The sequence below is a fragment of the Mya arenaria genome, chromosome 3 (genome assembly GCF_026914265.1).
Source record: "Mya arenaria isolate MELC-2E11 chromosome 3, ASM2691426v1".
Classification (NCBI taxonomy): domain Eukaryota; kingdom Metazoa; phylum Mollusca; class Bivalvia; order Myida; family Myidae; genus Mya; species Mya arenaria.
In genome coordinates, this window is record NC_069124.1 from 17,294,364 (window position 1) to 17,307,396 (window position 13,033).

General features: G+C 34.1%; 1 protein-coding gene across 9 annotated transcripts in view; it reads left to right on the plus strand.

Annotated features, from left to right (window-relative positions):
- LOC128226495 (semaphorin-2A-like) overlaps nucleotides 1-13,033 on the plus strand; it is an 84,298-nt gene that overhangs the window by 36,593 nt on the left and 34,672 nt on the right. For all 9 annotated transcript variants that reach the window (XM_052936394.1, XM_052936391.1, XM_052936399.1 and 6 more), the window contains 3 exons: nucleotides 6,700-6,817; nucleotides 7,813-7,855; nucleotides 8,241-8,306. In XM_052936394.1, the coding sequence (XP_052792354.1) occupies nucleotides 6,700-6,817; nucleotides 7,813-7,855; nucleotides 8,241-8,306 (227 nt within the window). The remainder of the gene's footprint in view (nucleotides 1-6,699; nucleotides 6,818-7,812; nucleotides 7,856-8,240; nucleotides 8,307-13,033) is intronic.

Below are 13,033 nucleotides of genomic sequence, written 5' to 3' on the forward strand. Positions count from 1 at the left end.
AACTTTATACTCCTGGGTGAAATTAAGTGTCCTGACCTTGTGACACAAAACTGTTACAGGGTTTGCCTTTAACTTATCATCTTTGGATTGTAGAGAACCTGACGATATAATTGTAGACTTTCATAGATTTCTTTCTTACCAAAAAATTGCTTTGATTACAGGAAGATGTATTTAAGAGTATTCTAAAAAACAAATTAAATGGTAATAATTTTGAAGTGGGCATTTGAAAAAGTCTTTGAGGATATTTTTTTTGAACAATTATTTTTATGGTTTTTTTTATTTTCTTAATTTCTGTTTGAATGCTACAGGAATAGTTTAAATAATTGTGACACACCCATTTCTTAACATTATTGGATTAGCAGAAAATTGTAAATGATTAATTATCTTAATACAACGAATTAAAGTACCAGTAATTAAGGGCACCCCTTCACTTATAATGCTTCCATTGAGTCTAATACAAATAAGTAGTGAGACTCAACAGCCTCATGTCAAAAACCAGGCTCTGATTTCTCGAAACTTTTTAAGCTTAACTAACTTAAGTAGCTTAATTTGTTTAGCAAAATTTCCTACTTTTACCTGATTTTGATATTTAAAACTTAGATTTTGTGATTATCAATCAGATAGATAACTTTAATAAAGAGTAAAATAAACTTAAAAAAAAGTAAAAAGTTCACAAGTTCTAGCAGAACAGAAATAATGAGCTTAGCTCAATTGTGTTATACAGACTTTAGAAGTTTCCAGAAATCAGACCCAGTACATTTTCTACTAAAATGATTCGTTTTAATAACTAACTGCCTCAATCTTTACCTAAAGGCTTTCAAAAATTTAAACTGCATATCAAAATCCACCATTTTGGTTTTCTACTGTATAGTCGGGAGTCCATCAGAGGAAAATGTGACGAGCCATGGCATCGGAGAGTAGAATGTGGCATGCGTGCTATATCTTAACTTTGATATGTTAGCAATCTGAAACTGCCCCATGCCACTCGAGATTTTGCCCTATATGCTCAGAATTAGGTCAAAGGTCAACTGAGTGCACTTTATATACATGGTAATTGAAAAAACACCATATCTTTGTCAATTTTAGGTTTACAATAACCCACATGGTATCAAAATGGAGCTTAGGATTTGGCCTTCATTTACCACTTACTAAATTTTATATACCTTATTTGTATACTTATGAATATTAATGAGAATGTCCGAAAAAAGGTTTTTTTTAAGAAAATAATAATTTATGGACACTAGTTTGGCAATATCTTCGTTATTTATGTTATTTATATAGCCAGACTTTACCAAAATAAGGATGAGATATTCCTCTATCAGAAAACATATACTTTTTAATATTTTGATGTATCGTTTACATGCACAATTACTGCTTAAAGTGGGTGGGGTAACTTGACACCAACATCTTGAAAAATCCAAATGTTATAAAATTAAAAATTCAGATGTTGTTTTCTATTGAATATGGTTTATGTTTATAATGTGTATTAATAACCAGTATTTGTACATTGATCAATAACAATTAAATAGGTCAAAGGTCATTCAAGTGCAATAATAAGTAAATTTAAGTCATTTATTAAAGTATGCATGTATCAATGCAAAGACATACATAAAACACTAGCAGTCATAACTATTATGTTTTGCACTGTTAACCAAACTAAGTTAACAATGTTTAGTGTGTTATTAATGATTTTTCTACACAGAAATGCCCTTATCGCCACATTTGTAATGACTGTTAAAATCACAGTAGAAGATGAATCGTTTGCTTAATTGTTTCGAGCAAAATCTGTATTTGCTGAAATGATTTCAATACACTTAAAACAGGTCTATGTTAACATATTTTTCATCAGACACTTTCCTTATCGGCAAATCTTGATTGTGTTAAAATGAACATGTTAACATTTTACAATTTTCTACGAAGGCTTTTGTAAGAATGATCCACAAGTTAAACTCAAATGAAAACTATGAATATATTGGCATTACAAATTATTTGTTTTCTTATTTATTGAAACCATTTAAGGATATAGAGCCTTTGCTCGAGCAATCATTTATGTCCTACAATGTTTTCAATGTTATCCAATGTTGAGGCATTAATAGACGGCGCTTCTGTGTGAGAAAGCTCTATAACATATTACTGGTACAATCTTAATGCGTCTGATATGACGCGGCATAGGATTAAACATGTAGCCACTAACATTCCCTTTTTTCATCAGATACTTTCATTGTTGGTAAGTCTGAACATAGCTCGTCGAGGAAATGTTTAGTGTTTAACCATTTACTCATCAAGCTATGCTTAGACCTATCTGTGATGAAAAACTCTAATAAAAATACTAACAGTTAGGCAACTGAAACTTCATTTCTTGTTTACTGTAATTAAATCATTTTAAGAAATGAAGCGTTTGCTCGCAACTAGCAAATGCTTCATATCATACAATGTTGTCAATACATGTAGTCTCAAATATAATGGCACTTTACAGTACTTATTTGGAAGAAATACCTATTAGATATTACTGTTAGCATATTAATGCATCTTTACTGAGATGCGGCCATTAGTTCAATACTCATCCACACTCATTATTCTTTATCAGATGATTTCCTTGTTGGTAAATCTAAACATAGCTTGCCGAGGATAGTATGAACAGTTAATGTATTGCCCACAATCTATGTAAAGAGTATCCACTAGGAAAACTTGATAAAAATCAAGGCAAAATATAATTTCCTTGTTTAATTGCATTGCAATCACTGTTGGAAATTGAGCATTTGCTTGTCAAGAGCAGTTGATTCATTCCCTACAATGCTGTCAATAGGCGTTGACTACAATTGCCTATGTGTAGGACATGTGTAAATTCAAATGCATATGCAGAGTTTTCCAACTTCTTACTTAAAGGTGCATAGTTAATAGACTCAAGTGTCAATTGGATTAGCGCAATTGATGCCATCACACCCACATGCTGGTGTACATTTCAATGACGCTTTAAAGCATTTGCAGCGGATAGATTTGCACTTGGTTTTACACCCACAACTTGTCAGTTCAATACAAGCATCAGGTACTGTTGGTAATCGTTTCCAGACAACTTCTAATCCATCAGGACCATCTTGCCATGCCTTAGTATCTACAGGCCTGATCTCTGTATCAACAATTGGTACATCAGCTGTGATCCAAATTGCTGCTTGATAATTTGCTCTTGCAATGTGCAATTCAAGAGCATCAGTTGTTGGTGGGAGCATTTCAAGCGTTTTCTTAGCTTTAACAAATAGCGAATGCCTTGCATTATCAACAGAGGTTTTATTGGTCCCATAAAGCAAGCATACAAACTTCTCTGCCTTATCTGACTTTCTGTCTCTTCCAACATCCGAAAATAGGTCAGGACAAGTAACATAAGTCTTCCAACAGGTCTTCTTACTAATGCCACTAAAGGCCGAAGTTGTGTCGCATCCAGTCAACGCATGAAATCCCAAAATGTTAAGGTGCACATCTCTGGGTATTTTCTGAGCGATACTATGCACGGGGTATAGTTTGGTTTTCTTTGAAGTCCCAGCCATCATCCATATTTCGATGTTTAGATACCCAAGATGGTATATCAGTAGGAGCAGTACATCTGTATCTTGACATTTGACCACTATTCTCTCATAACCTTCTCTTACACCATCTAAGGCATGTATAATGATCCTCGTGTCTGCCTCTTCCTGGTTTGATGACAGTTGTGGTACTTTTGTTTTATTTGCTAATTTCCGTGTTTGACCTCGAAAGTACATTGACCTTGACCTTATTTGACTTTAAAAGTTGGCCTCACAAAAGCTATATGTTCATAGAACTGATATATATTTTTAATAAAAAAACATATTTTATTAAATAAAACAGATATAAGATATGCAAAACATAAGTCATTGAATCAGCAAACCTGGGCAATGTTTTGTGCTTTGTTGGTAACCATAGTAACCGACATCATTCTAGTGCCCAATTTTGCTGAAACCAAAGATTATACAATGGGCTGTTTTGTATTACCTTTAAACACCAATATAAAGATGCATAAAGCTAAATAAAAAGAAAACATATTATGTATACTAAAATTTTCGAGTATGTTTCGCTTGTTGACCTTTAAATTACCTTAACCCTACCTTTTGGAAACATTGTTGGAGAATTTACTAGAAAGCTATATATACAATGATAATATAGAACAAAATATAAGTTGATAAATATAAGCGTTTTAAAGTTAAACGACATCGAGTAAGACAGGTAGAGTTTCAATAAATTTTGCACTTACTTGACCCTTGACCTAGTTTCTCACCTTCACATTCGATTTTGTCAGTGGCATTGTGTGGAGTCACACACAGCTGATATTGGGCAATACGATTATGGAATTGAATCAGTTATACTCTATGATGCCATGGGCCGTCAAAAATGAGCGACTTTTCCGCTTATGGTCTCCCGACGTAACACATTGACTTGAATTGACTTATTATTGCACTTGAATGACCTTTGACCTATATAATTGTTATTGATCCATGTACAAATACTGGTAATTAATACACATTATATACATAAACCATATGTAAAAGAAAACAACATCGGATTTTTTAATTTTACAACATTTGGATTTTTCAAGATTTTGGTGTCAAGTTACCCCACCCACTTTAAGCAGTAATTGTGCATGTAAATGATGCATCAAAATATTAAAAGTATATATTTACTGATAGAGGAATATCTCATCCTTATTTTGGTAAAGTCTGGCTGTATAAATAACATAAATAACGAAGATATTGCAAAACTATTGTCCATAAATTATTATATTTTTTAAAAAATCACCCTTTTTTGGACATTCTCATTAATATTCATGAGTATACAAATTAGGTATATAAAATTTAGTAAGTGGCAAATAAAGGCCAAAGCCTAAGCTTCATTTTGATACCAGTTGGGTTATTGTAAACCTAAAACTGACAAAGATATGATGTTTTTTCAATTACCATGTACATAAAGTGCACTCAGTTGACCTTTGACCTAATTCTGAGCATATAGGGCCAAATCTCGGATGGCATGGGGCAGTTTCAGATTACTAACATATCAAAGTTAAGATATAGCATGCATGCCAAATTCTACTCTCCGATGCCATGGACCGTCAAAAATAAGCGACTTTTCCCCTTATGGACTCCCGACTAGTAATGGCTGTGGCTTTTCAAAGGGCAGTAACCCATAACTCTGTATTTGCCAGAATTCAATAACATAACATAGCAATAACCATGCATGTCATAGAAGCTGTCACTAAGGGTATTACTCATATAAAAAGGGCGTATGAATACTCTCTGAGGAGTTGAGAATGAACAGAAGTTGTTTTTTTGATACAATAAGCTGTAAGTATAATTATAATTGCCAGGCACTTGAAATTTGAAGAATAATAAGTACAGCAGTTACGGAAATGGGAAACAATGAGATGGCAATTAACTCCAAGACTTACTGTTGACCTACTTCTGTCTGTGATCTTGTATTATATTACGACATTGGTGGGAAAATGCGTGAAATTAGTTCATAATGGACCCTTTGAAACTTAAGATCAACCATTGTTTTAAATTTGCCAATCCTGTTCTTAATCATGATTATTTTTATATGAATTCAAAGTAGTATTTAAAGGTTTGTCTCAAATTTCTGAAAAGGCTATCTTTATACAGTGGTATTTTTTATGTAGGAATATTAAAATGTTAGGGTCTCCACTATAACACAAAGAAAGCAACCTAAAATTACGTCTCTGGTGTATTATTAGCTCATCTGCATTTGATTGTTTTTTAAGTATTTTTAAAGTGTTGGTGTCCACTGCGTTAGGGGTGGCAATGCATTGTGTGCAAAAACTAATTACGCATTAACTTAAATACACATATTCACATGAGTTTTCATTCACATGTTACCATTGACAATTTTACACACTTGTGTAGAAAAATCGGAATATCCAGCTTCAATAATGGTCCAGTTATGCCCCTTGTTAACATTGAGAAAAACAAGCATTGGCATTTAAATAAGGTTCGACATTTCTTTTTACTGTGCTCTGGTTGAAATAACTTATCACTTTGTTTGGCTGGCAGGTCATGACACAGCTAAACATCTTATCAGCAAATGTTACACCATGAAGCATTCATAATCGTCTAGTTACTCCCCTTGTTAAACTGAAAGAAAAAAAAAGTTGAGAGATTGTTTATGGTGCTTTAGTTTTATCATATTATTAAGACATTCTCATTATGACTTAGTCTGGCTGGCTTAAAGTCACTGGCCATGGCTAAACATGTTATCAACAAATATAACAACATGAAAGAAGGAAAATCTCACATTAAACACTGATACATTTAAACAGGAAACATGTGAACACCATCAGTGGAAGGTCTGTGATGATGCAAGCACTATCTTCAGTTATCTTCTCTGCTCTCACACACATGGCCAATATAGTAAAGTGATATCGGATAAATGAGGGGTGTGTGCGACAACATGCCCACTAAAAACGTCTAGTCAATTTTACATATTTTAGCATTTTTTCTTTAGCGGCCCATTCCACTATCAGTCAATTGACAATAATTTTGACTGAATAAAACTGACAAAACTATCATATACTTTAATGTATTTTTATTCATGCATTTGTACTCAGAAAAAAATGCTATAGTTTTAGTAGTAGAATTATTGACAAGTATTGATAAACAATATTTGGTGTATTTTTTTCAGAGTTAGGTGTGGACTCGTTTAATGGGTCCTGTGGTGATCAGCACGCGTCGGAGCCCCTGTACTTTCGCTACCTGGTACCCAGTCACAGAAATACAGACGTCCTTTATGTGGGCGCCATGTAAGTCACCACTCAGCACCTCTTTTATTGTGAAAAAACGCAAGTTAGTCTTTAGAAGTTTATACACAGATTTAGTGTGTAATTATGAAGCATAAGTCTTCTGTATTCACTAAAGTATCAGGGGTTGTCTGGTGAGCTCAGTGGTTTAATAGCACACAAGCTTTTCACCTAGGCCACCCAGGTTTGATTCCCAGCCTGGGTGCATCATGTGAGTTTGGTTTGTGGTCACCAAGCCGGGCAAGTGGGTTTCCTCTTGGTACTCTGGTTTTTTCACAGCACAAGACCACACTCTCATGTTACATCGTGCTAATAAAAGTGATTAATATAATGCTGTAATAACTTGTTTCATAAACGTAAAAATAAACAAGTTTAAACTTAAGTTAACTAAGAATGCATAAACGTTTCAGTTGAAGTTTGAGACTCAGACTCAGGGGTCATGATTGTGGAACAGTCTCAAGTCCAAGTCTAGACTCAGACTCAGGGGTCATGATTGTAGAACAGTCTCAAGTCCAAGTCTAGACTCAGACTCAGGGGTCATGATTGTGGAACAGTCTCAAGTCCAAGTCTAGACTCAGACTCAGGGGTCATGATTATAGAACAGTCTCAAGTCCAAGTCTAGACTCAGACTCAGGGGTCATGATTATAGAACAGTCTCAAGTCCAAGTCTAGACTCAGACTCAGGGGTCATGATTATAGAACAGTCTCAAGTCCAAGTCTAGACTCAGACTCAGGGGTCATGATTATAGAACAGTCTCAAGTCCAAGTCTAGACTCAGACTCAGGGGTCATGATTATAGAACAGTCTCAAGTCCAAGTCTAGACTCAGACTCAGATACTTAGAAGTATTGAAACCCTATGACAAACATAGAACCAATTTCAATGGCCTAACTAAATGTACTGCAATTAATGTTTAAAATTATCTGAGTTGTGCAACTTGTTGACGATATTATATTTTGTAACAACAAATTTATTTATTTATGTTTTTTTTATTTTCAGGAATACTTTATACAAGTTAAACAAGACCAGTTTAGTGTGCATGGTAAGTTATTTTAATAATATCTAAATTTTATATTTTCTGTCTGAAAAAAAAGGGATATTAATATAATTTTCATGTTTTAATTTGACCTTCATTTGCAGTAGCCCTAGTTAATTGGTTAATTTTGATCGGTTCTTAATTTTATTCTTATTGATACCTTTTTGTTTTTGACATTCTATTTGCAAGCTAATCTATATGATTCTAATATTAAAGTTCCATAAGATTCTTAACAGTTCTGTTTTATTCTTATCGATTCTAATTGAATACTAAAATGTGTTTTATGTGAAAAAAACTTACATTAAGATATGTTTTAATAGTATACTCCTTCAGGTTCCAGAAAAAAAATGTAATTGTGTTTCAGTTGAACAGTTTCTCTTTGGGTTTTCAGGAACATAAACAAATAAATGCAGATGCTCAGGTGCAAAGACGGTGCGCGATACAAGGAAAACATTTGGTAATATTTTTAGCTCGACTATTCGAAGAATAAGAAGAGCTATCCTAGTCACCCGAGCGTCGGCGTCGGCGTTACCACTTATGTTAAAGTTTTTATAAGAGTTTTTGTACCACCTCAAATATTTTCAGGGTCCATTGACATATGGCTTTGAAACTTTGCACACTTGTTCACCATCATGCCCCCAATCTGTACACAGGAGGAGGTAACTTTATCAAGCATTTTAACAAAATTATGCCCCTTTTTCGACTTAGAATTTACGTTAAAGTTTGCATACCACCTCAAATATTTTCAAAGTCCATTGACATCTGGCTTTGAAACTTAACACGCTTGTTCACCATCATGCACCCAACCTGTACAGTGGAGGAGGTATCTCTATCACACATTTTGACAAAAAAATGCCCCTTTTTCAACTTTGAATTTACGTTAAAGTTTGCGTACCGCCTCAAATATTTTCAAAGTCCATTGACAGCTGGCTTTGTTCACCATCATGCCCCCAACCTATACCCAGGAGGAGGTAACTCTTATCAAGCATTTTGACAAAATTATGCCCCTTTTTCGACTTAGAATTTACGTTAAAGTTTGCGTACCACCTCAAATATTTTCAAAGTCCATTAACATCTGGCTTTGAAACTTTGCACACTTGGTCACCATCATGCCCCAACCTGTACACAGAAGGAGGTAACTCTATCAAGCATTTTGAAAAAAATATGCCCCTTTTTCAACTTAGAATTTACGTTAAAGTTTGCGTACCACCTCGAATATTTTCAAAGTTCATTGACATATGGCTTTGAAACTTTGCACGCTTGTTCACCATCATACCCCCAAGCTGTAAACAGGAGGAGGTAACTCTATCAAGCATTTTGACAGAATTATGCCCCTTTTTCGACTTAGAATTTACGTTAAAGTTTGCATACCACCTCAAATATTTTCCATTCAATTTATGTAAATATCTCAGCACATCATGTATTGCATTGAAATCTTATCTAACAGTGATCCATGCATGTTTCGCCAAAACTTTTTTATCCATACACCAAAAAGCGGCGGAATAGTCAAGCACGCTGTCTCTGTGACAGCTCTTGTTGTTTTTATTGAGAGAAATTTGTAATTTCTACATTTTCTGGTACCTGATTTCAATGTTGATAAAATACTTCAAATGACTTTTATAGCTAATACATCTGAGCATTGAACTTCTAATTGGTATGTGTGTGAATCAAATAGGAGAAATTTGTGGCAAAATACCTGTGCCGGTATTCATTGAACATTAAAGCTGCACTCTCACAGATTTACTCTTATTACAACTTTTTTATTTTTTGCTTGAAAGAGAAATTTTTGCGTAAATATCTGTAAACCAATGATAAAAGATTGCTGACAAGATCAGATTGCAGATTATCATATTTCCGTTCGAAAATTAATGTTTTATGGCTTAAACCGTTACTAACGGTTGAAGAAAAATGCATAAAACATCGATTTTAACTTAAATATAAAAATCTGCGATCTAATTTTTTGTCAGCAGTCTTATAAAACTGATTTCCATGGGTTTGCGCAAAAATTGGCTCGTTCCAAGACAAAAAATAAAAAAAAGTTGTCAAAACGTCTTAAATGAGATTAACTTTCAATTTCTTAACATTTTCAATGTCAAATAATAGAATAAAAAGTATAAGTGATTTTAAAATAAAAGTATGTTAATTCAATAACATGAATGAAAATATATATTTTCAGATATTATTAAATTATGACATCAAATGACCAGTGAACTTAACTTAGGAAATTAACTTCTGTTAGGAAATCACTTAAGATGTGTTCTGAATACCGGCCCAGACGTATCTCAACAGTTCATGTTTTAATATAAGCTTGTCGTAACTTTTTAAAGAAAGAAATAGCCTTGGCAGTGTTCTCAATAAAAACCGGCTGCCGGCCAAAATGGACGGTTCAAATGGCAATAGGGCCGGTTCAAATTGGGAAAACTAAATAAATTTTCAGTAGAATAAGTAGAAGCTGGTCGGTTACTTTATTATTTGAGACGGTTCAACCAAAACTTTTTGAGAACCCTGCCTTGGTGTCGCTATCGGCTGCGTTACAATTCACAAACTTGATACTTGGCTATTACTCAAAAAAAACAATTATGATATAACACAGAATTCTGCGCACATGCTACTGGTCCCATTACATGTTTGTGTATGAAGACTACTCTGGAATTAATCGTTTTTAAGTTCGGCTCTTTTCTTTAAAGCTGCACTCTCACAGATGTACCGTTGTGACAACTTTTTTTTTTTGTCCTGGAAAGAGCAAAATTTTGCGTAAATATCTGCAATCCAATGATAAATGATTGCTGGTATAAGATCAGATTACTGTCTTCGTATTTCCATTTTAAAATTAATGTTTTATGGTCTAAACTGTTACTAACGGTTTAAGAAAAATGCATAAAACATCAATTTTTAAACTTATATATTAAAATCTGTAATCTATTTTTTTGTCAGCAGTCTTACATAACTGGTTTCCATGCATTTCGCAAAAATTGGCTCATTCCAAGACAAAATAAAAAAATGTGGTCAAAACATTCAATCTGTGAGAGTGCAGCTTTCATCCAAAACGTCATACTCAAACTTAAACTTTGCCTTAACTTCATTACCTATCTAGATCTCGTTACACATGTTCCAAGGCTCATAACTCTGAATTCAATAATTGTTTAGTTCTATATCTTGATTGCCTGAAAAAATCACTACACAAACAAACATTGGGATCTGCTTGTGTATTGTACATATTTGTTAAGATTTTACCCTCCATGTATTTTAGAAATCCAACTATCAGAATCCCATTTATTTTACCTGTAACTGTATTGTTGAACAGTGACTTTTAGAATCCTTCAAATTTTACTTTTAACTTTACTGTTGAAATCATATAGATTTTAACAGTTCTTTTATTGTAGAAGGTCGACTGCCAGAATCACATGGATTAAATCCTAATGTAGAAACCTGAAAGTAGGACTCATTTCTGTTATAACTGTCCCTGTTTTTGAGAAACCCGACTGTTGGAATCATATCAATTTAAACTGTCCCTGTTTTTGTGAAACTCGACTGTTGGAATCATACCGATTTAAACTGTCCCTGTTTATGAGAAACCCGACTGTTGGAATCATACCGATTTAAACTGTCCCTGTTTATGAGAAACCTGACTGTTGGAATCATATCGATTTAAACTGTCCCTGTTTATAAGAAACCTGACTGTTGGAATCATTACGATTTAAACTGTCCCTGTTTATGAGAAACCTGACTGTTGGAATCATACCGATTTAAACTGTCCCTGTTTATGAGAAACCTGACTGTTGGAATCATATCAATTTAAACTGTCCCTGTTTTTGAGAAACTCGACTGTTGGAATCATGTCGATTTAAACTGTCCCTGTTTTTGTGAAACTCAACTGTTGGAATCATATCGATTTAAACTGTCCCTGTTTATGAGAAACCCTACTGTTGGAATCATACCGATTTAAACTGTCCCTGTTTATGAGAAACCCTACCGTTGGAATCATACCGATTTAAACTGTCCCTGTTTATGAGAAACCTGACTGTTGGAATCATATCAATTTAAACTGTCCCTGTTTTTGTGAAACCCGACTGTTTGAATCATACCGATTTAAACTGTCCCTGTTTATGAGAAACCTGACTGTTGGAATCATATCGATTTAAACTGTCCCTGTTTATGAGAAACCTGACTGTTGGAATCATTTCGATTTAAACTGTCCCTGTTTTTGAGAAACTCGACTGTTGGAATCATATCGATTTAAACTGTCCCTGTTTTTGTGAAACCCGACTGTTGGAATCATATCAATTTAAACTGTCCCTGTTTATGAGAAACCCGACTGTTGGAATCATACCGATTTAAACTGTCCCTGTTTATGAGAAACCTGACTGTTGGAATCATTTCGATTTAAACTGTCCCTGTTTTTGTGAAACCCGACTGTTGGAATCATATCAACTTTACCAGCCCTGTTTTTGTGAAACCTGTCTGTTTGAATCATATTGATTTAAACCGTCCCTGTATATAACCCTTCTCAAAAAAGTGCGGAAAACGCGCGTTTAACGCGCGTTAAACGTGCAGAAAACGCGCGTTAAACGCAGCGGTATTGGCACTGCGTTTTAAGCGTATTTTTCTTACCGAGTGCGTAAAAAGTGAATAAAATTGAACAGAAAAGCGCACTTAAGCGTATTTTTTCTGCGCTTTTTACAAAAAAACGCACTAAAAACGCACTTGAGTGTATTTTAAGTGCGTTTTTTAACAAAAAAAATACACTTAAAACGAACTTACACAAAAAAAACGCACTATGTGTGTTTAAACCGCGTTTTTTAGGATAAAATGCGCACTTAATACGCAGTTGAGTGCGTCTTTTCTGAAAGTGCGTTTTTTACCTCCAAAAAGCGCAGTTAAAACGCACTTAAGTGCGTTTTTTTAGAAAGAATAAGCACTTCTTGAAAGTGCGTTTTTAGTTCGCTTTTTGGAGGTAAAAACGCACTTCTAGAAAAGACGCACTCAACTGCGTTTTAAGTGCGCATTTTTGGGTTAAAAACGCAGTTAAACGCACTTCAGTAAAGAAGTGCGTTTTGATCCCTAAAAAACGCGCTTAAAACGCACTTCCGATTTTACTGATTAAAAGTGAATCTTTTGCACCCAAATTTTATGAAAAAAATGCGTTAAAAGTGCATTTTTTTCTGCATTAAAAGAGCATTTTTC